Source organism: Lithobates pipiens, unplaced genomic scaffold, assembly GCF_037356315.1.
Source record: "Lithobates pipiens isolate NorthernLeopardFrog02 unplaced genomic scaffold, aLitPip1_a1.2 Scaffold_13, whole genome shotgun sequence".
Taxonomy (NCBI): Eukaryota; Metazoa; Chordata; class Amphibia; order Anura; family Ranidae; genus Lithobates; species Lithobates pipiens.
This window is the reverse complement of record NW_027507718.1, coordinates 219,460,683-219,484,023: the sequence shown is the minus strand read 5'-3', so window position 1 is coordinate 219,484,023 and position 23,341 is coordinate 219,460,683. Positions and strand designations below refer to the sequence as shown.

At 43.1% G+C, this 23,341-nt stretch overlaps 1 protein-coding gene across 3 annotated transcripts in view; it reads right to left on the bottom strand.

The window, feature by feature from the left end:
• Nucleotides 1-4,444: 4,444 nt before the first annotated feature.
• The window catches only part of UBXN8 (UBX domain protein 8), a 57,527-nt gene continuing 38,630 nt past the window's right edge, over nt 4,445-23,341 (bottom strand). For 2 of the 3 annotated variants that reach the window (XM_077476225.1, XM_077476227.1), the window contains exons 6-8: nt 18,806-18,847; nt 7,168-7,242; nt 4,445-4,983 (exon numbers count right to left, since the gene is read on the bottom strand). In XM_077476225.1, the coding sequence (XP_077332351.1) occupies nt 4,819-4,983; nt 7,168-7,242; nt 18,806-18,847 (282 nt within the window). In that variant the 3' untranslated portion in view covers nt 4,445-4,818. Of the gene's footprint in view, nt 4,984-7,167; nt 7,243-7,795; nt 7,875-18,805; nt 18,848-23,341 lie in introns of all 3 variants that reach the window. The other variant, XM_077476228.1, reaches the window with a different exon arrangement.

Sequence of the window (23,341 nt, the reverse complement as noted above, 5' to 3'; positions counted from 1 at the left end):
CCATTCCTTTGTTGATTTGGATGTATGCTTTGGGTCACTGTCATGCTAAAAGATGCAGTTCCTCTTCATGTTCAGCTTTCTAGCAGAAGCCTGAAGGTTTTGTGCCAATATTGACTGGTATTTGGAACTGTTCCCAATTCCTTCTACCTTGACTAAGGCCCCTGTTCCAGCTGAAGAAAAACAGCCCCAAAGCATGACGCTGCCACCACCATGCTTCATGGTGGGTATGGTGTTCTTTTGGTGATGTACAGTGTTTTTGCCTCAAACATATCTTTTGGAATAATGGCAAAAAAAAAGTTCAACCTTGGTTTCATCAGACCATAACACATTTTCCCACATGCTTTTGGGAGACTTTAGATGTGTTTTTGCAAAATTTAGCAAGGCTTCAATGTTTTTCTTCATAAGAAAATGCTTCTGTCTTTTCACTCTACCCCATAGCCCAGAAATATTAAGAATACGGGATATTTTCTGTCACATGTGCCACACGGCCAGTACTTGCCATATATTCCTGCAGCTCCTTTAAAGTTGCTATAGGCCTCTTGGCAGCCTCCCTGACCAGTTTTCTTCTCGTCTTTTCATCAATTTTGGAGAGACATTCAGTTCTTGGTTATGTCACTGTTGTGCCATATTTTCTCCACTTGATGACTGTCTTCAATGTTCCATGGTATATCTAATGCCTTGGAAATTCTTTTGTACCCTTCTCCTGACTGATACCTTTTAACAATGAGATCCCTCTGATGCTTTGGAAGCTCTCTGCGGGCCATGGCTTTTGCTGTAGGATGCGACTAAGAAAATATCAGGAAAGACCTACTAGAACAGCTGAACTTTGTTTGGGGTTAATCAGAGGCACTTTAAATGATGACAGGTGTGTGGTGACTCCTATTTAACATGAGTTTGAACGTGATTGCTTAATTCTGAACACAGCTACATCCCCAGTTATAAAAGAGGGTGTACACACTTATACAACCACATTATTTTAGTTTTTTATTTTTACTTCCCCCCACCTAAAAGATTTGTTTTTCAATTGAGTTGTACAGTTTATAGGTTGCATTAAAGCTGGAAAAAGTTCTGAAATTATTTATTCGTCTCATTTTTTCACATCACAGAAATTACATTTTAACGGGTGTGTAGACTTTGTATATCCACTGTACATAGCATAATATTGCCAGGATCATTGGTACATCTTAAATCCATACCATTGCAATGGAGATTTGTTTACTGGAGTAAAAAAATAAAAAAAAAATAAAAGTGATACCTAAGCCATAGATGTGGATAAAGAACTTGGAATCTTATAAAGTTTAACGGTTGGAAGGAGACACCATAACCACTGATGTAGCATAAAGATTTTTTTGGCTTTAAAGCTTACTGCTGGTGAGTGGGGACCCAGGAGGGGAACACAGAGTGGCACTGGAATCCTCACAAGCAGGAACTGAACACGTGTCTGCCCTTTATTTGCACAGATTGACTTAATCTTTGATTGGACTTTATGAATTATGTTTGCACTTTATCCACTTCAGCCCCAGAAGGATTTTCCCCATTAATGACCAGACTATTTTTTGCGATACGACACTGCATCACTTTAACTGACAATTTCGTGGTCGTGCGACGTTGTACACGAACAAAATTTAAATCCTTTTTTTCCCACAAATAGAGTTTTCTTATGGTGGTATTTGATCACCTCTGCAGTTTTTATTTTTTGGGCTATAAGCAAAAAAAGAGCAACAATTTTGAAAAGAAAAGCAATATGTTTTACTTTTTGCTATAGTAAATATCCCCCCCCAAAAATATAAAAAAAACTAATTTCTTCCTCAGTTTAGGCCTATATGTATTATTCTACATATTTTTGGTAAAAAAAAAAAAAAAAAAAAAAAAAAAAAAATCGCAATAAGCGTTTATTGATTGGTTTGCACAAAAGTTATAGCGCCTACAGAATAGGGGATATATTAATGGCATTTTTATTATTTTTTTTACTAGTAATGGCGGCAATTTGTGATTTTTATTGGGACTGCGACATTGCATTGGACACTTTTGACACATTTTTGGGACCACTAACATTTATAACAGCGATCAGAGTAAAAAATATGTGTGTCCTAGAGAGTGATTCTAACTGTGTGGGGGGGGGGGGGGGGGACTGCCTGAAGGAGGAGACATATCGCTCTTCATACTTATTATGAACAGATGTGTCTTCACCCCTGACAGAACAGAGATCTGTCTGTTTAAATTGTGTCTCTCGAGCGATCGCGGGTGCCTGGCGAACATTACGGCCGCTTAGTACACGCATCGGCTCTGTCAACACGCTGCGGGCGTGCCTCCGGTTGTGCGCGTGCGCCCCCTAGGGGTCTTAAAGTGGCAGATGTATACCTACAGAGATTTTCCCAGGCGAGCCAACCTGCCACATTATAACTGCGGTGGCTGGTTGTCTAGGGCAATTCAGTCACATTGATTGGTATTGGAGCAGCGCTAAGTATAATTTTTTAGCATTTCTTTCAGGGTTTTTTTTTACCTTACACAATAGCAACAGCCCATCAATTCAAATTAATTTAGTATTAATTGTAAACACCATAGTGTGGGTTTTTATAAAATTTTAATTTCTGCCGATTGCCAGCAGGTGGGGTATACCTGCTGTAGGTCTGTTTCTTGACAAGATCAACAGGAAAGTAAAACATTTCCTCTAGCAAAAGAGACTAAATTTAAATGTCGTTAAATCAGAATTTTAACATGGGATATGCATTGCCTCCTCAGAGTTGAACTCTGTGTGTCAATTGACACACAGAGGGGGCCTCTGGAGTGAGCATACACAAGAGCTCCCCTAACAAGCAGATTGCTATGGGGGCACTTGGGGAGGAGGAGCCAGGAGCGCCAACAGGGACCTGGAAAGAGAAGGATCAGGGCTGCTCTGTGCAAAACCATTACACAGAGCAGGTAATTATGAGAGTTACATAGTAGGTAAGGTTTAATAAAGACAACAGTCCATCCAGTTCAACCTGGATATAAAATGTTTATCATTTTAAAGGGGAAAAAAAAGCGAAGCTGTACAATCACTTTAAATTTTCAGAGAGTTCACAGGTCTTCTAGCTATTATATTTTTTTGAAGTATTGATAACTATGTGTTATATTTATGAACTGGCTGTGTCTATATGACAACAAAACATATTTAGCAAGATTTTACCTTGCAGTGCAAAAACAGCAAGAGTCCGCTCATACCTTTTCCAGTAAGGCGCAATACCAAACATATTATGTTGGAAGTCTGTTCTGTCTCATAATTTGATCAGTTTAAGATTATTTAAAATTGATTTCCACTCCCACTGTGACCCAATGAAAAAAAAAAAATTAAGAGAATCTGTCAATGATCCATTGACTTCCATTTGTGTAAAGAATCCAGTAATAGCACCACTTGGGATGACAATCACAATGAATGTGTAAACCTTTTTAGCAAAGGAACTGCACTAGAATGGTAATCCCCAAACGATGAAAAGTACACTTTCTGAAAGAGGTGGTAATGGAGAATAGCTGAATGAATTTGTAGTTTCTATTTTAAAACACATTCACAATAACAGACTGACATACCATCAAAAGATTAAAACATGAAAGAATATGGAGATTACTATTGCTGACCTATACTTCTGAAAATTATAGATGTCAGGCTTTTATGCTAATCAAATATATTCACCATTTTCTGTGTCACTCTTGAGAAAACCTTACAGAACTTTTGACTTTGATTCTGTCTACTTGCTGTATGGTCATTCCAACATGGTCGTTCAAAAAGTATTGATGTTGGGGCAACCAACCAGCTAGCATGTTCAGTAAGAGGTGAGCAAAAGAGGCCTCCATATTTAACTCAGTACAGTTTCTTTGGGGATGTGCCTGAACTGTAATGGTTAATGCTTCTTTTGGTCTAGAGAAAAAAAAAAAAAAAAAAGATTTACTTACCCAATTCTCTGCCCTGCAGCTAGACCAGTCCCTGCAGCTTTTTTTCCTCCATGCTTTAGCGGTCTAGGGTCTTGACCTCATCAGGACAAAAGCAGAGTCCAAAGCTCTGCCTTGGACATCATGATGCCAGGGACAGTCCACTGGTGGAGCGTGTAAAACCTTTTTCCTCTACCCTCGACATAATGAGCTATTAACCCCTATGGTGTAGTCGCAGCCCTACTGCAAGGGATAATTTTTCAGTTGCCCAAAGTTGCGATTTAAGTACAGTAACTGCATTAGGACGCAAACATTTTTTTTTACTGTTGCTTTATGTCTTCATTTCAGGCTGCAAAGGAACAAAATGTGATTATTTTAAAAGGGGGGGAGGGGGCGATATTTTTCTATACACACAGTACTGTCTACCTGACAATATAAGAATTTGACCAACTTACCCATAATTATCACACTTCAAGGCTGCCTTGGGGTGCATGTCAGTAATCAATGTCTTTCAAAAATGCAATCAGCACCTCCAATCTAACATAAATAAACAAACTTTAATTGTGAAAATAAAATCATCAAACTGTAGTAAAATCCTGCTCAAGCCAAATAAAGCATTTATCAGTTTATTACAAAGAAATTCATACTTGAACATTGAAAGTGAAGCAATTAGATTGGTCGGGCCAGCAAGTAATAGTATTATAAAAATGCCAGCTTATAATGTGTTTTTTTTTTTTCAAATATTTACAAAGGTGCCAAATAGACCCCTGAATTGTGTAAATGGCTCCAGTTCTAGTGTCATGTGCCAATATCACAGCAGGATAGTCTGCCACAGTCAGGTATCAAAAATAGAATTTTGTAGGGCTTGTAGTACCGCAAGTATGGCCACAACAGTATTATGTTCATATAATATCACAGTACATCCTTTTCTTCAACATTGAAAACTGTATGTTTTGTAATGCCGATATTCTCCAGTGTTAAGTCTTTTCTCAGTTCAAGATAAGATTTAGGAATTGGTGTGCAAATTGTATAAAAAACAGGGTGGTATCCTATTTTCATCATCCAGTCCAACAATACCTGCAAAATAAAAACCACAGAAAACAGTCTGTTAGTGAAAATTGTAAAACACAACTATCACAAAAATGTCCATGTTTCTTACACTTATACAGTGAAAGATGACCACTATATACAAACTGACAATTCCATATTCAAGTCAAGGGACCCAGAGAAACACACTCATCTTTTTTTGTGCTTTTGCCAATGCCATGGATGGAATGTTGTTGAGGGACAGCAGTTCTTTTCTCTTCTCCTATATGGTTTCTCTAAATAGAACTGTACAAGCATTGAACTTGCTGTTGTGTTTTTCTTGGTCGTTCTTTAGGGGCAATGCGTTTTCTGTATCGACTTAAGAATGCAGCTATTGTATTTGATTCTTCTGGCTGTGGATTGTTATTCTCCAGGAATGAGTCAGATCGGTACACATTATTCACAAAGAATTGATGTAGAAAAAGAGAAGCGATGGCAGAAAAAAGTATGAATAGATCTATGTGTTTCCCCAAGCATGATTGAATCCACTTATTGTTGATTAACTCACAACTACTCTTTCCCTAAAATAATACTGCACACTGTTAGTTTTGAACTTTCTTCCTGCTAGCTTGAGGTCATATCCCGTGTTCTTGATTTTAACTTCATATTGATTTATGTCACCCCTTTCCCTTCTTTTCTCCAAACAGTACATATTAAGTTCCTGAAGTCTCTCCTGATATTTTATGCCTCAGACCTTTCACCCATTTTGTTGTCTGTCTCTGGTCTTGTTCTATCTTATCTTTTTGTAAGTGAGGCCTCCAGAACTAAACACAGTGGGGTTGATTTATTGTAACTGGAGTGCAAATTCAGGTGTGGCTTTGCATAGAAACCAATCAGCTTCCATTTTTTTTTTTTGGTCAAAGCTTAATTTAACAAGCTGAAGTTAGAAGCCGATTGGCTACCATGCAGAGCCGCACCAGATTTTGCACTCTCCAGTTTTAGTAAATCAACCTCAGAATTCTAAATGAGGTCTAACTAAAGATCTATATAGGGGAATCAGGACCTCCTTCTTCCTGCTGGTGATCTCTCTAGTGATGCAGCCTAAAACTCCATTTGCTTTTCCCACCGCATGGCCACACTCTGCTCATTTTGCAATCTTCTGAAATAAGTACCTACAAATCTTTTTCCTCTGTAGTGCTGGTCAACACTGCACCCACAATATCGTACTCAAGGGATTCTTTTTCCCTAGGTGCATGATTCTACATCTGGAAACATTGAACTGCACTTTCCACCACTTTGACCAATTTTTCAGCAATGAAAAATCCTGCTCTATGTTACAGACACTTCCAGGGATATCAACCCTATTACATACCTTTTTGTCTTCAGCAAAAAAAAAAAATACCTTAAGCATCAAACCTAAAGTTACATCATTTACAACTAGATTAAAAATAGAATAGGACCTAATACAGACCCTTGTGGTACACCACTAGTATGTATGTAGCTGCATTTATCCGTCAATGTCACTGAAGCAATATATAGCACTGTAGCAGTAACCTCTGTCTAATTATGGATATGTTTCCTCTTTTATTGGCAGCAACAAGTGTGAGCCAGGAAGCTGAGGAAATATTATTGGTTTGAGGTTAGCTCAACTGACTGCACAAAGCATAAGAAAAAAAGTTAAAAATATATTTTCTGTAGGTTCTTGACAAAGACTGAACTAGGTGTCTTTATTCAACATAGTCACCAAATACATTATACATGGAACATATATCCCCACTTCTATTTTCATGTTAGAATGTATTTAAAGTAGATGTTCTATTAGTATGTGGCTAGTACCCACCTGTAGAATGTGCTGCAGCTCACCACCTAGGATATATGGTATAATTATCCAAGTACATTAAGCAGGTTTATTGAAATTAATGGTATCTGTGTGATTCTGCTATGCTCAGATGTGAACAGAGCCTTATGATTTCACAGAAAACAGGTGGTGGGAGCCTTGAAAACATGAAAGAGGAGCCTAAAGCTCTACCTACAGGCTGTAAATTAACACAAATATAAGCTGCAATATTCATCATATTTACTTGACATGAAAACATTTTTTTAGTCCCGACAATACTCAAAAGAAAAATATATACAGACCTGTACGATTGGGTATTAGTAGCCAGACATATATGGATCAACGCCATAGTAACTGTAACATTTGGTTATGTATAAGAGGTTTCTCGGAATACTTACAAGAGAACTGTAAGACTTGTAAAACCGTCTTTTATAAACACGCCCACTAGGACACCGTAAAGCAATGGTGACCACCTTTAGGAAAGAGGACATTACATTAATCCTAGCTAAAAAAGTACAACATTTTCTTCTCTTTTAAAATATTCAAGAATGTTACCAAGGTATGTTAAAAATCGAGAGTATGCGGACTGGAACAGTTATTATTATAGGGCGTTAAAGCACTACATTGTAACTTTGATGTGTTATATATTAAAATACAATTATAATACAGCACAATGCAGTGGCCAGCTATGACTATTTCTATTCATCTCAGTAGTAGGGACAGTCCAATGGAAACATGATTTTCTTTTTTATTTACACCAGTACAAGCCATCAGGCTTATTGCACTGTTTTAGTGTAACGTATATAACCCAAGTAACCAATCAAAATATTCTCTCTGGTCTGATTATAATAAATAGGATTCTAGTGGACTCCTGTTGGTTACTACAGTTTGCACAACTGTAACAAGAGTTTTTCGCCAGATTAGTCAGTGAATGCTATGAGACAGTCCTGACAAAATTGAAACTGATAATTTTAAAGGCCTCAACATGTCCAAAAAGACCAAACAATATTGTAAATGTGTACATACTGTATGCAAAGCCTAAGCTGTTAAATTTTTTTGTGGTGGATGCCTCACGGTAGCTCTCCATACACCGCTTCTGCATCTCCTAAGGGACACAGAAACGGAAACTTTTGAGATGTAGGCATGAGGAAATAGAACAAAAAGAATAGCAAGGAGATAGGGTAACCTGTATATTTGGGCAGGGGAGACTTTCTCCTGATGATGTCCTAGTCTCCAGAATTCCGAACTGGCAGGATGCTGTCAAGATCCAGAGGGTTAGGAAGATGCTATGGTTAAGATGTAATCATTTGAATAGAAAACGGTGTTCCAGTAAAATTACCTATGGTTGAATGCTTCCTCTTTGCATCTGCCAAACCATGAGAAAGGTCCAGACATCCACTTCTCAAGATTCAAATGAATCTTACTTGGTAGTGGAAGAAAAAAAATCAGTGCTAAAAACTGTGCTAGCCACTGATTACTGTATAAATTACACTGGCAGGAAAGGGGTTAACACTTGGGGGCGATCAAGGGGTTAAGTGTTCCCTAGGGAGGCGTTTCTAACTGTGGGGGGAATGGACTGACTGGGAGTAGAGAGAGATCACTGTTCCTGATCACTAGGAACAGACAGACAATCTCTCGCTACTCCCCTGTCAGAATGGGGATCTGTTTGTTTACATGGACAGATCCCTGTTCTGGCTCCCTGCTGAGTGACCATGGGTGGCCGGTGGACATTGCAGCCACCGGCCACGCGCATTGATTTTGGCGGTGAAGGCACATCTGCTATTGCTCTTGAAGCGGCTGCCGTACACCTACGGCGATTCACGCAGCCTTGCCAACCTGCCGCTGTGTGATGGCGGCTGGTCGGCAAGTGGTTAATCTGTTCTGTACGGCAGGCAATGATGCTTCTGGAACAGTATTAGGCAGGAAGGATGAAATCCATAGTTTGCCCAGAATAGGGACTGATTGGTGGTAGCATGAACAGAATTATGGTATGCAAATTCGGCACAAGGGAGAAAAGCTACCCAGTTATCTTGAGCAAAAGAATAAAAGTAACAGAGATATTGCTCCAGAGTCTGATTTGTCCTCTCCATTTGGCCATTATTCTGTGGATGATAGGTGGCTTTGCAGAGAGCCCTCCAGAAACCGGAGGCAAGTTGCACTCCTCTGTTGGATACAATGCTGTTTGGCACGCCATGTAACCCATCTTTTTGATAAAGAGGTGTAGTGTATTCATGGCTGAGGGTGTATCTACCAGGGCCAACGTTGACATGCGATCTACTACCAACAGGATAGTGGAGAACCCTTTTGAGGAGGGCAAATCCATTCTAAAGTCCATGGATAACATCTTCAAAGGGTGGACTGGGGCAGGCACTGGTCTTAACAGACCCCAAGCTTGAGTGTTGCTACCTTTATTTTGAAGACGGGTTGTACAGGAACCCATGTAATCCTTGCAATCTTGCCTTAGATAAAATCCTATATAAGCTCAAGAGTTTTGTGGACCCCGATATGGTCAGTCAGCTGGTGGTCACAGAAGGTTTTGAGGACCTGGAGTCTGGCTCCTTGGGGTACAAAATCTTGTCTCGTGCCACAGAAATCCTTCCTGTTTTCTGAATGCAGAAGTCTCAGATTCAGAAGTCAATTTAAGAGTAGTCTTCAGATCAGGTTGGATCAAAAATAAATTCTGAGGGGACAAGATAGTGCTGGGGATGACAGTCTCAGGAGTCTCTGGGAACATGCGTGAGAGAGCATCTGCCTTGCCATTCTTGGATCCTGGGTTATAGGCGAGATAAAAGTTAAATCTTGAAAAGAATAAAGCCCACCTGGCTTGCCGTGGTCTTAAGACGTTTGGCGGATCTGAGATACCCCAGGTTTTTATCGTCAGTGAATGAGGTGAGCTGCCTTCTAGATATTGCCATTCTTCTAGTGCAACTTTCATGGCCAGCAGTTCCCGAACCCCCAAATCATAATTTCTTTCAGGCTGGCTCAATTTTCGGGAGAATAAAGCTACTGAATGCAATAATGCTTTAAGACCTTGACGTTGGCACATGACAGCCCCTGTGGTAACTTCTGATGCATCGACCTCCAAGACATAGGGCAAAGCTGGGTCTGGGTGTTGCGGAATGGGAGCTGAGGCGAGAAAGGCCTTTCGTTTATCAAAAGCTGCTTGAGCATCCTGGGACCACTGAAAAATGGTATCCTGGCAAGTCTGCTGAGTAACCGGGGCAATAATGCTAGAAAATGTATCTACGCTAGAAGTTAGCAAACCCCACAAACCTTTGGATGCCATTCTTATCAGTGGGAGCTGGCCACTCCAGCATGGAGGATATCTTCTGAGGCTCCATGGCCACCCTGTCCATGGAAATTATTAGGGCAAAGAATTGTATGGATGTCTTTTCAAATACACACTTTTCTGCTTTCGCAAGAGAGTCCACGCTCTCTCAGAGTGGCTAGCACCTTTTAAAACATGGGTTCTGTGCAGCTCCAAGGTGGCAAAGAAGATGAGGTCATCATCCAAGTAAATGATCCAAAAGTTAGAGGAACACTCTAAAAATGTTTACAAAATGCTGGAAGGTAGCTGGAGCATTACACAATGGCATAAAAAGATATTCAAAATGCCCAAAGCGAGTTTGAAAGGCTGTCTTCATTCATCTCCCACACTAATGCGCACAAGATTGTAGGTGCCCCGTAAGTCCAGCTCAGTAAAGACTTGGGTAGCCTGAAATCTCTGGAAGAGCTCAGGAATGAGAGGGAGAGGATAACGGCTTTTAATGATGATCTTGTTGAGTTCTCTGTAGTTTACACAAGGCTTGAGGGTATGGCATTTTTTCCTCCACAAAAAAAGATCCTGGGACCAGCAGGGGAAGAATGAAGGACCAATTAACAAAAAAAATTGCTCTTATAGTGGAATTTCATAGGCAACTCAAGTATATACAAAATATGTTTAAAAAATAATAAATTTTATTAAAGTTCCTTATAAAATATTATTTTAAATTCATATATAGTACATGTGAAGCTCTGCGCTTCATATCACCTTTTGTACATATGACATATACACTTCTGGAAAATAAATTATTTTTTACAGAAAGTTTTTATAGTGGCGTCTCCTAGCTAGACGCAAGTATTGCACCATAGACAACACCACATTCCAGGCATCAAGAATCTGGAGAAATCAAACACGTTTTAACAATTTCAAAAGAGGTCTTCTTCAAGGATTATGTATTACTCTGCAACATAAAGCACCTTTTTTTTTAGAATCATCATAACACTCATATGGCATCTTTTTGTATCATATCTCACACAGTGAACTTGCATAGTATCATCTTACTGCTCAAAAATGCCTTTCCCAAAGTGTTGTATATACAGGCAGCACTGAGGCTTCAAAACACAAGGAGCATTTGGTCACCCGAATTAAATGGGGTGGACAATACACCCAATCCTCATGTTCTATGTGACTGTGGGTGGATCCCAACAAGAATTTAATATTCTCTTGCCAAAAGATATTTCCGCTGATTTACATATCTGACGGAACTAAAAACCACAGTAAGTGTGTAGCTACATACAATATCTAAGATGGGGGACCTTCAAGGCAGGGAATGAGAGGAATTGATGTCCAATATTCAGACTGATTTTAACTAAACTAAAGAACAGGTGGAGTCAGATTTATCCTCTCCATTTTCTAGTCTGAAAAAAATCTTGAGAAAAAATCTGCCTTACATTGGCATATCAAGTCCTTTGAGAGATGCATATGAGAAAATATAAACCCCACTGGGCTTAGAATTCAAAATGTCCCTACATTGGATAATATAACAAATGATATGAAAAAAAGTGGGAAAGTAAATTGAATGAATGCTCAAAAAAAGTAATGGTTTTGCTACAAGAAAAGTATTTACGACAACTTCAAAATCTTGATAAAGACATTGGTTCCTTATATGCACAACTGCCCCCCCCTGAAGGTCCATGAACAATACAGTGAACAAGAAAACAAAAAAAAACTCATAGAACCTCTAAAAATACACAGCAAACGAATTCTCCAGAAAAAGAGTACTGCAGAGACAAAACGCATAACCGAAACTCAGCAGACTGAATCATTACATGGTGGTAATGGTGGCGGACAATATAGTAGCACAAAGACAGGTGGAATAGAAACACCAGTGAGTAAGAATTCAAATAAATCCAATGACAGAGTGAGGAAAAATGGGAAAGAATTGGGCACCACGCCAAAAACTCATTAAGGTAGATTTTAGACAAGCACAATATGAGTCAACCACACAAGACACACAGACGCATAGAACTGTACATGGTAAAGACCACACAGAAGGAGGATTAACTATTATTAATCTGTCATCTCACTAGCTAACGGAAGAAGAGAAACAGGTGTTGTCCCTGGGGCTCTCTTTCTGTTCCAATAAAAGTATAGGCAAATTTGAGTCCATCAAATATGTACATATATTTTCTAGAAAATTACTATTTCAAAGGTATGTAGTTTAAACAGGCAAAAAAGGAAGAGGAGGTCAATGCTAATCTTACAGATGTGGATTTCAGAGCCATTCAGGATCTGAACCTGCTGCTCCAAGAAAGTGAAAATAGCAGTGATAAGGAAGAAAAAATAAAAAAAAAGCTTCCATAAAAAAATCACATAGGTTGCCAAACTTAAACCAGAATCCTGGCCTGGCCCTGTTTGTTAGGCAAACAACAAAAGAAACTGAGACTCTAAATACCAATACAAGGATCGGTAATCTGGATCCAAATGAGCAGGCTGCCTTAAAATCATTGAAAGATAACATCAGAATATAAAACCCTCACATAAATGTATGTCAACGTGTCTAAAAATTCTCAAAAATGAGAAATATTACCATAGGATCCCCGCAGCTTTGGTTGATAAGTTCAATCAGGAATTTTAAGAGTTAACAGATGAGGCATTAAGAGATGGAGTCATCTCTAAGGAGATGTGGGAATTTATTTGGATCAAACATCCCTGTATACCAACCTTCTATGCACTCCCGAAGGTGCACAAAGATGCAACCAATCCACCAGGGAAATAGATCATTTCTGGGAACAGTTGCAACTCTGAGGAAATAAGCCAAATAATTGAGGCACATTTGAGACCACACATGACCAGTCTAGCGTCCTATACTAAGGATACTATACACCTACTGCAAATATTGGAAATCCTAGAGATCCCAGAGACTGCAATCCTCGTTACTGTGGATGTAGAGTCACTTTACAACAGTATTCCACATGACAGGGGTATTGCCGCCATTAAACACATTCTCGAACAACAAAGTATGCAGGAATGGAGATTTAATGAGTTGATACTTTCACGTTAAACTTCATCCTGCATCACAACATTTTTCTTTTTCAGGGCTCCCACTACCTCCAGGTACAAGGCGTAGCAATGGGGACATGTTGTGCCCCATCCTACACCAATCTGAACCTGGGGGTCTGGGAGCATCTCTTGGATGATTGTAACTCTGTAAACGTGCCATATACAGTAGCCATGTGGCAAAGATACATAGATGACATTCTAATTGTCTGGGATGGACCAGCACACCTACTCAATGTTTAGCCAAAAAGAATCAAATGTATTTTTCATCATGACCTATGATTTCCAAAAGGTACAATTTTTGGATATATGCATCCAGAAAGAGAAAGGAGGGCAACTCATCGCTCCATAGAAAGGAAACAGCTGGAAACACCCAGTTGCATGCCGATAGTTTCCATCCTCAGTCCCTAAAAAAATTCTGTACCATTTAGTCAGTTCCTACGCATTAGGCAGGACTGCACTAGCAATGAGGACTTTCAGATGGAAGCGAATGAACTAAGAGACTACTGTTAAGGCTGACCTCTGGGCATGATGCCGAGCACATGCACTCAACTACTTTGGTTGACCATGGCGAAGCCTGTTCTGAGTGGAACCTGTCCTGTTAAACCACTGTATGGCCTTGGTCACTGTGCTGCATCTCAATTTCAGGGTCTTGCCAATCTTCTTATAGCCTAGGCAATCTTTATGTAGAGCAACAATTCTTTTTTTTTTTTCAGATCCTCAGTTTTTTGCCATGAGGTGACCAGTGACCAGTATAAGAAAGTGAGCGTGATAACACCAAATTTAACAGACCTGCTCCCCATTCATACCCGAGACCTTGTAACACTAATGAGTCACATGACAACGGGGAGGGAAAATGGCCAATTGGGAACATTGTGGACATTTTCACTTAGGAGTGTACTCACTTTTGTTGCCAGCAGTTTAGACATTATTGGCTGTGTTGAATTATTTTGAGACAACAGCAAATTTACACTGTTATACAAGCTGTACACTCACTACTTTACATTGTAGCAAAGTGTAATTTCTTCAGTGTTGTCACAATGAAAAGATATAATAAAATATTTACAAAAAATGTGAGGGGTGTACTCACTTTTGTGAGATACTGTAAGCATTAGGATTCCAAAAAAGGTGATTTATGTTGCAGAGTGGTACATAATCCTTGAAGAAGGCATCTTTTGAAATTATTGAAACGCGTTGGATTTCTTCAGCTTCTTGACTCTTGGAATGTGTTGTCTATGATGCAATACTTAGCTAGGAGACACCACTGTAAAAACTTAGTGTAAAAAATAATTTGTTCTTTTCCATAAGTGGATATGTCATATGTAGGGATGCACCGAATGGGTTTTTTGGTGCCGAAACCGATACCGAAAATGAAAAATACACTAGGCCGAAAACCGAAACCGATACCGAAACAGCACCAATACCGAAAATGACTTTTTAAAAAATATTTTTATACAGGAGGTGGTCAGAGACTGGGGACATGGTACAGGAGGTGGTCAGAGACTGGCGACATGGTACAGGAGGTGGTCAGAGACTGGCGACATGGTACAGGAGGTGGTCAGAGACCGGCGGCATGGTACAGGAGGTGGTCAGAGACCGGCGGCATGGTACAGGAGGTGGTCAGAGACCGGCGGCATGGTACAGGAGGTGGTCAGAGACTGGCGTTATGGTACAGGAGGTGGTCAGAGACTGGCGGCATGGTACAGGAGGTGGTCAGAGACTGGCGGCATGGTACAGGAGGTGGTCAGAGACTGGGGACATGGTACAGGAGGTGGTCAGAGACTGGGGACATGGTACAGGAGGTGGTCAGAGACTGGGGACACGGTACAGGAGATGGTCAGAGACTGGGGACATGGTACAGGAAATGGTCAGAGACAGGGGACATGGTACAGGAGATGGTCAGAGACAGGGGACACGGTACAGGAGATGGTCAGAGACAGGGGACACGGTACAGGAGATGGTCAGAGACAGGGGACACGGTACAGGAGATGGTCAGAGACAGGGGACACGGTACAGGAGATGGTCAGAGACAGAGGACGTGGTACAAGAGGCGTCCCCCATTGCAGGCCAGTGTCCCCCATTGCAGCCAGTGTGCCTGTGCCCCATTGCAGCCAGTGTGCCCCATTGCAGCCAGTGTGCCTCATTGCAGCCAGTGTGTCCCATTGCAGCCAGTGTGTCCCATTTTGCAGCCAGCCTGTGCAGGGAAGAGAGCCGCCTCCGCCGCCTGTTTGATCACAGCGCCGGGAACATCACAGCTTTCATTTCAATAGCTGTGTGTTCCCGGCCGCGCGCCGTCACACACAGCCCCTCCCCCTTGTCCGGGCACTTTGACATTGTGCGGATGATCTGTCTAAGTGCCCGGACAAGGGGGAGGGGCTGTGTGTGACGGCGCGCGGCCGGGAACACACAGCTATTGAAATGAAAGCTGTGATGTTCCCGGCGCTGTGATCAAACAGGCGGCGGAGGCAGCTCTCCTGCGCTATACACCCCCCCATGATGGGCGTCACCACGCCCGCCCCATTTCGGCTCCATTATCGGCCGTTTTTCTCTTTCGGCAAATTGCCGAAAAGGGCATTTTTGGCCGATATGTTTGGGCGGCCGAAATTTCGGTGCATCCCTAGTCATATGTATAAAAGGTGATATGAAGCACAGAGCTTCACATGTACTATATTAGAAATTTAAATAAAATGTTATAAGAAACTTTAATAAAACAAATTATTTTAACATGATATTTTGTCTATACTTGTGTTGTTTATAAAATCCCACTAGAAGAGTAATATTTGTTATGCATTAAGGGATGATGGTAACTATATCCCCAGTCATATGAACTTCTTTTTCAATGAAGAAAAATGAAACCCTTCTCTAGGTTCTAGTCAATGTATTTGCATAGCGCCTCAAGCTCAGTCTCTGAAAGAAGCAATATTTGTCCAAAAGGAATCTCCGCACCAGGCAACAACTTGATTGGACAATCGTAAGGAGGTGGTAATGTGTCCACTTTCGTTTTATCGAAAATGTCCAGGAATTTATAGTAAACTGCAGTGATATCATGGATGCAGTTGGAAACTTGTTGGATGGTAAGGCAACTGGTAGGCGACACAGATTCAGGCACAATGCAATGTTGAAGGCAGTAGATTGATATAAAGGAGATCTCCCCTTTGTTGCAGTCTGTGGATTGTGTGCCCGCAGCCATGGAATTTCCAGAATTACAGGAAACATTGGTGAGCAGAGAACATCAAAATAAAGAAATTCTTAATGCCCTGAATCGGTTAATATAAGTATAGGTAAAGTCTCTTGTGTATCAGGCCCAGATCTAGGAATGGTGCCATCAGCCAAACAAACTTCAAATTTACATTTCTTGGCTTGAAGTGGAATTCGAAAGTCTCTTGTTAGAGTAATGCCCATAAAACAACTGTATCCCCCAGAATCAACAATTGCTGGAAGTCTGACCTCCCCTTCCACCACCTATAACAAGACATTCAGAACAAGTTGAGTTGGGGTAGGTCCAGAAACGTATGGTATGTAGAGCTCCGGGGAGAGAACTTATTGGGTCTCATAGGACAGTTGGGAAGGAAAGGTCCAGCTTCTCCACAAAAGGTTGGCTTTCCAGCGGCGAAGTCTTTAATTTAAGGTCAGAGAAGAGCAGACTGCGCCAATTTGCATAGGCTCTCCTTTGGAAGTTACTGGAGTGTCAGGCATAGGTGAAGGAGCAGGTGGGACTTTAGGCAGCATCCATAAAGGCTGGAACAATTGTGACCGTCTTACCCGCAGGCGTCTGTCAAGTTGGATGGCTAGCTGAAGGACCCCCTCTAGGCTGGTGGAGGTTTCCACTTGTGCCAACTCATCCTTAAAAGCGTCAGACAGGTCAAGCTAGTATTGATATATGAGACTGCCTATTTGAACCCTGTAGCTGCAGATCATTTATGAAAGTCCACCGCATAGTCTTCTACAGGGCGTCATCCTTGCTGCAAGGCATGAAGAGCAGCTTCAGCAGTGGCCATGTGTTGTTGGTCATCATATAGTTGGGCCATAGCCTCAAAGAATGCATCCACTAAGTTCATAACAGGATTCTTCTGCTCCAGCAGGTGGTGGGCCCAAGACTGAGGTTCATCGTACACTAGTGAGATAACGAACTCCATTTTAACAGATTCTAGAGAAAAAGTTCTTGGCTGAAGGGCCAGATATAGCAAGGAGACATTCGTGAATGCTCTGAACTTCCTTTGGTCACCCGAGAAATGTTCTGGAGTGGGTACTCTTGGTTCAGGAGGTGCGACCACTACAGGAGGAGCAGAAGCTGAGCATTTTTGGACAGGCAAGGCGGACGTAGCATCTGCAGCAGGCGAATTAGAAGTTGCTGTAGCAGAGGACACCATCAGCTTCTGTAGACGACCCTCCAACTGGAAATATCCATCCTGTAGGCTTGTCACTGCTTAGGTAAGGGCTGCGACTTGCTGGCACAAAGCTTCGAGCAGGGAAACGCCTCTGCTGGCCTCTGACATACTGGTTGAATGATACTGTTGTATATCTGGTCAGAGGCCGAAGTGCTAAGAGAACTTGCCTTGTGGCTGAGTGCAGGGCACCCCTGAAGGTAGTGACCGGGAGTGCTATGCCCAAAAGGAGCAAGGGTTGCCAGCTGAGACAGGCTGAGTGATGAGATGTCCACTGGATGACGGCTGGAAAAGCAGGATGCACTGCTGGGCAGGAGTTCCTCAGACATACCAGATGAGATTTGGCAAAAGGGAGAGTCAAAAGCAGGGTCAGGAGCCAGGCCAGTAGTCATACTCAGAATGTCAGCCAGGGGTAAGGCAACAAGCAGAGCCCAGAGTAAGCCGGGGTCACACAATGTTAATCAGGCAGCAGCAGAGTTCAATGAGCTAGCCAAAGGCCATACAGGGATCAGCAGGCAGCAGCGGGGTCAATGGAGCAAGTCGGAAGTCAAATCCAGGCATGGAGACAAGACCGGTCAAAAGGCAAGCCGGATCGGTAACAGAAAATCCAATAGTAACAGGAACTCTGGAACACACGGGGAAGCTGAAGATCATCCAGCAACGAATGGATCAAGCTGCTGGCTTTAAATACGCCACTGGGTGCCACAATCTGTCAGGCATTGCGTGCACTCTGGTGCACGTGTCTGAGCAATTGCGCACTAATGTTTGCGGCTGCATGCGCATTTGCATTGGCGAATGTCTAGACACCACCAATTTGCGATTCCTTTGGTCATTAGCAGATGTGCCAGTTCTTCGGTGAATCATTCTCAGACATGGAGGAAAGAGGCATGGAATTAGTTTATCACCGGCATCAGGGAAGATATATATTTGGTTTGTGGCATGTTTTTACCCTCCAATAATCTGGGGGTCACATGAGAGGGTGAACTGCTTTACAGTTTTGGGTTGAGTTTCATGCTTCTTTGGAACACTCAATCACGTGGATTTGTGTGTATTTTATATAGACTCTCACTTTTGGGACTTTAGCTGTGTTTTTTTTTTTTATGTTTTTTTTTTATAGCACATTCTTGCACTATACATATTTTTGTACGGCATTTATTTAGGATTAGCTGCAAAATAAGTTTATTTATACCTTTATGAATATATTTTTTGAGGATGCATTTTTGCTTATCAAAGTATTAAGTATGTGTGAAAATCTTAAAAGTGAGCAATTTATAATCCACTATTAATATGACATTTCAGCATAGTCTCAAGCAAAAACATAGTACATACCCCTACTTCTAGTTCACTAGGTTCTTCCGGTAAAGAAATGACCTGTTAACAAATAATAATGTTACTGAACAGTAATACGTTATTTACACAAATACTTGTTGCATCATTTACAACAACAAATAGCAAAATACAGTGCATTTATAATAAAATAAGAACACCACAGAAAAAAAAAAAAATAGGATTTTTTGTACTCACCATAAAATACTTTTCTCTGTAATTCACCGACTGACACAGCTCCTCTCTTAGCCATTGGGTTGTTATGCCACCTTTAGGAGAATACTAGGCATTACAGGTTATGTAAAACACAGAACTTTTCAGTTCCGCCCAAGGGGCGGTCCCTTAGGTAACAACCTCCCAGTCTGCCATGCAGCCATCAGTATGTCAACAAGCAGTATAACGTAAAGAAAAATATGAGGGGTGGGTGCTGTGTCATTCTGTGAATTACAGAGAAAAGGATTTTACGGTGAGTACAAAAAATCCTATTTTCTCTTATATTCACCGACTGACACAGCTCCTCTCTTAGCCATTGGGACGTCCCCAAGCAGTGCCAAAATGAGGGGTGGGAAAACAGCATAAAAACTTCATCCACCATGGCAAGTGGGAACTAGTATAACTTTACCCACAAAAAGACAGTGTGTGGAAAAACCATCACAAAAACCAGGGTGCTCCTCAACAAAGAAGCACTACCCTCAACCCGCACCAAAAACTGCTGTAACTAATGCAACAGTGCATTAACTTAAAAAGGTACTGCGTTTTTACCCAAAAAACAGGAAAAACTGCATATGAAATTGCAACTATACAGCCGCCTGCAAAACTTTGCGGCCAAAACAGGCATCAGCTGACATCTACATCTGTACTGCACTGACATCTACCTTGTAGAACTTTGTAAACGCGTGGACCGACGACCAGGTCGCCGCTTTACACACTTGAGCGACAGACACTTGATGTTGGAAAGACGTTCCGATTGCCCTCGTGGAGTGGGCCATGACCGGAAAGGGGGGCATGTTTCAAGGTGTAAGCTTGTACTACAATCTGTCTGATCCACCTGCAAATGGTGGCCGACGAGACCGCCATGCCTTTCTTTTGACCAGAAGGGAGCTGTGGTAGACACACCTTCAGAGCCCAAACCACATCCAGAGCATGAAGGGCCACCTCCCTAGGATGTGTTGGCTTAGGACACAGAGATGGTAACACAATGTCCTCATTGATGTGAAACGCAGAGACCACCTTTGGCAGAAAAGACAGTTGCGGACGCAACACCACCTAATCCTTGTGGATAACCAGATAGGGCGACTTGCAGGACAAGGCCGCCAGTTCTGAAACCCTCCTGGCCGATGTAATGGCCACTAGAAAGACCACTTTCTGGGAAAGAGTCAACAGAGGGATCTTTCATATATTTTCAAATGGTGGTTTTTGAAGCATCGATAACACCAGGTTCAGATCCCACGGGGTAATGGCGGGCGCACCGGAGGGACTACATGTCGCACCCCTTGAACAAAAGTGCTCACTAGAGAGTGAGATGCCAGAGCTGATATTTGTCCTTTACTGGTGCTTAACGCCAATTTCTGGTCCACCCCTTGCTGAAGAATCAGCAGGATCCTGGGTATAGAAAAGGAGCGTGGATGCCATCCTTTCTCTTCACACATGGAGATGTAGGCCTTCCAGGTACAATGATATATCTTCCGGAAAGAAGATTTCCGTGCTCTCAACATAGTTGGGATCACCGATTCCGACAGACCCCGGTTCCTCAACACCTGGCTCTCAATAGCCATGCTGTTAAAGCCAGCTATGGTAAAGCAGGTTGGAGAATCGGACCTTGAGACAGAAGGTCCTCTCGCAATGGCAGTCGCCAGGGAGTGTCTGCCACCAGGCGCACTAGGTCTGCATATCAAGGACGCTGAGGCCAATCTGGGGCAATCAGTATTACTGGGATCCCCTCGGCTTCCACTCTGCGAAGCAGACGTGGCAACAGTTTCAGTGGAGGAAAGGCGTAGATCAGCTGGTACTGATCCCACGGAGCCACCAGCGCGTCTGCCCACAGATTTCTTGTTCTGGACACGAATCTCGGCACCCTCCGATTGAGATGGGAGGCCAGAAGATCAGCGCCCATTCTCCTGGGTCCAGCATCTGACTTCTTAGATAGTCCGCCTGCCAGTTCTCCACACCCGGGATATAAATGGCCGACAGGGCTGGTACATGTCCCTCTGCCCACCGAAGTATGTGGGCGACCTTCCGTGCGGCGGCCGAGCTTCTTGTTCCTCCTTGGTGATTGACGTATGCCACTGCAGTGGTGTTGTCTGACTGGATCCTGATCGGACGCCCTTGCAGTCTCTCCTCGACCATGTGGAGAGGCATAGCCAGTTCGAGCAGACTGATCGGCAACTTGGATTCCTCCGTCAACTGGAGGCCCCGAGTCGACTGAACCCCCATTACTCCACCCCAGCTGGATAGGCTAGCGTCCGTTGTGATCACTGTCCATTTCAGAGGCAGGAACGACTTCCCGGACTGAAGCACCAGGGACCTCAGCCACCAGATCAGGGAATCCCTGAATAACTGGCTCACCCGGATCTGTCGATCCAGGAACAGTGGAGATTTGTCCCACTTTGTCAAGATCTCCTTCTGCAGGACTCTGGTGTGGAACTGGGCATATGGTACTGCCTCGAAGGAGGCCACCATGAGTCCCAGCACTTGCATGCAGAAGCGCAGCGATGACCACCTGCGGTTCATCAGCAGTTTTACCGTGGCTCTGCAGCTTGTCTGAAGGGAGAAACACTCTCGCTTCCCTGGAGTCCAAAAATAAGCCTAGGTACTCCAACCGCTGAGTCGGTACCATCACTGACTTTTCTTTTTTAGGTTCAACAGCCACCCAAATTCTTGCAGGGTCTGCATGGTGATCGCCACATCCTCTTCCAACTCTGAGGCGGAAGAAGCTCTCAGGAGGAGATCGTCTAGGTAACGCACGATCGCGATCCTGCGTTGCCGTACCAACGCCAACACAGGAGCCAATACCTTGGTAAAGACCCGGGGGGCTGATGCCAAACCAAAAGGAAGAGCCACAAACTGCATATGGGTATGTGCAGATATGCATCCTGGATGTCCAAGGACGCCAGGGAGTCCCCTTGATGGAGTGCAGCGACTACTGAGCGAACTGATTCCATTCTGAACCTCTGAACTTTCACAAAGTGATTGAGGGCTTTTAAATCCAAGATTGGATGTACCCCTTCCTTCTTGGGAACTACAAATAGGTTTGAGTAGAACCCCTGGAAATGTTCCGATTCCGGAACAGGTACTATCACCCTGTGATTCAGCAGGTCCCTTACTGCCCCCAAGAGGACCCCCTAGCGAGCCGGGAGAACGGGTATGCTGGAGTGGAAGAATCTGTTTTGTGGCCAAGAGAGGAACTCTATCTTGTAGCCGTAGGAAATCAGATCGCAGACCCATTGGTCGGACAGTCGAGAGGCCCACCGGGCTGCAAACTCCCGAAGGCGACCCCCCACCAGAGTCATGGGTGGGGGCAAACCTTTATGTGGTAGCACTTTTGTTCGCAGGCTTGTTAGGCATGCAGTTCCAGGGACGTCTTTGTCCTTCCGTGATCGTCCTGTCGGGCTGGGGACGTTTAGCCGAAGCTCCGAGCTTGTGAGCGGAAAGAGGTCCCCTTGCCTATGGCGTGGCTCCTTAGCCTTCCTGGCCTGTGGGAGTAGGGTACTCTAACCACCTGTGGCATTCCTAATAATGTCATCCGAAGGGGCTCCAAAGAGCCGATCGCCAAGGAAGTGAAGATCCGTCAGGGCTTTCTTGGATGTCTGGTCAGCAGACCAGCTTTTTAACCAAATCAGGCGCCTCAGCACCACTGCTGACACTGAAGCCCTGGATAACAGGGGGAGGGTATCTAGGGCCGCGGCACAAACATACTTAAGGCCTTGCACTAGTTGGTCTGCTAGTTCCACGCAGACAGGAGAAGCCTGTTGCTCTCCCAATTCGCAGTGCAACAGTTTTGCCCACTCAGTTAGTGTCTGCGACACAAGTGCAGGTGCCAGTACTGGTCGCATGGTTGACCCCACAACCGCAAACAAGCCTTCCTGTCCGTAGGATCCTTAAATGCAGGAGTCCCCTCTACCGGGATTGTGGTTACTTTGTTTAACCTGGACAGGAGGAGCTGACCACTTTTTGAGAAAGCTCTTCTCAAAAGGGGAAACTCTCCACCATGTATTTGGGGACCAAAAAGGTCCTTTGCGGTCGACCCCATTCCTTGTAAATGAACTTGTCAAAATAAGTCAGATACGGGAACGCCTTAGGTGAACGGGATGGCTTATGGGACCCAAAAGGGGCCGCTACATCAGTAAAGGGATCTGCTGGCTCCTGAATCTTCAGGGTATCACGCACAGCTGTGATAAGTGCTCCAACAAGTGCTTTGTCATGCACGGACCCGGACGGAGACTCATCCTCACTGACCGAACGGTCCTGGTCAGCATCATCTGAAACGACAGAGCAGGGGTCACCAGGCTCAGCAGGGCCTGAGTCTGCGTCAGAGCTCTT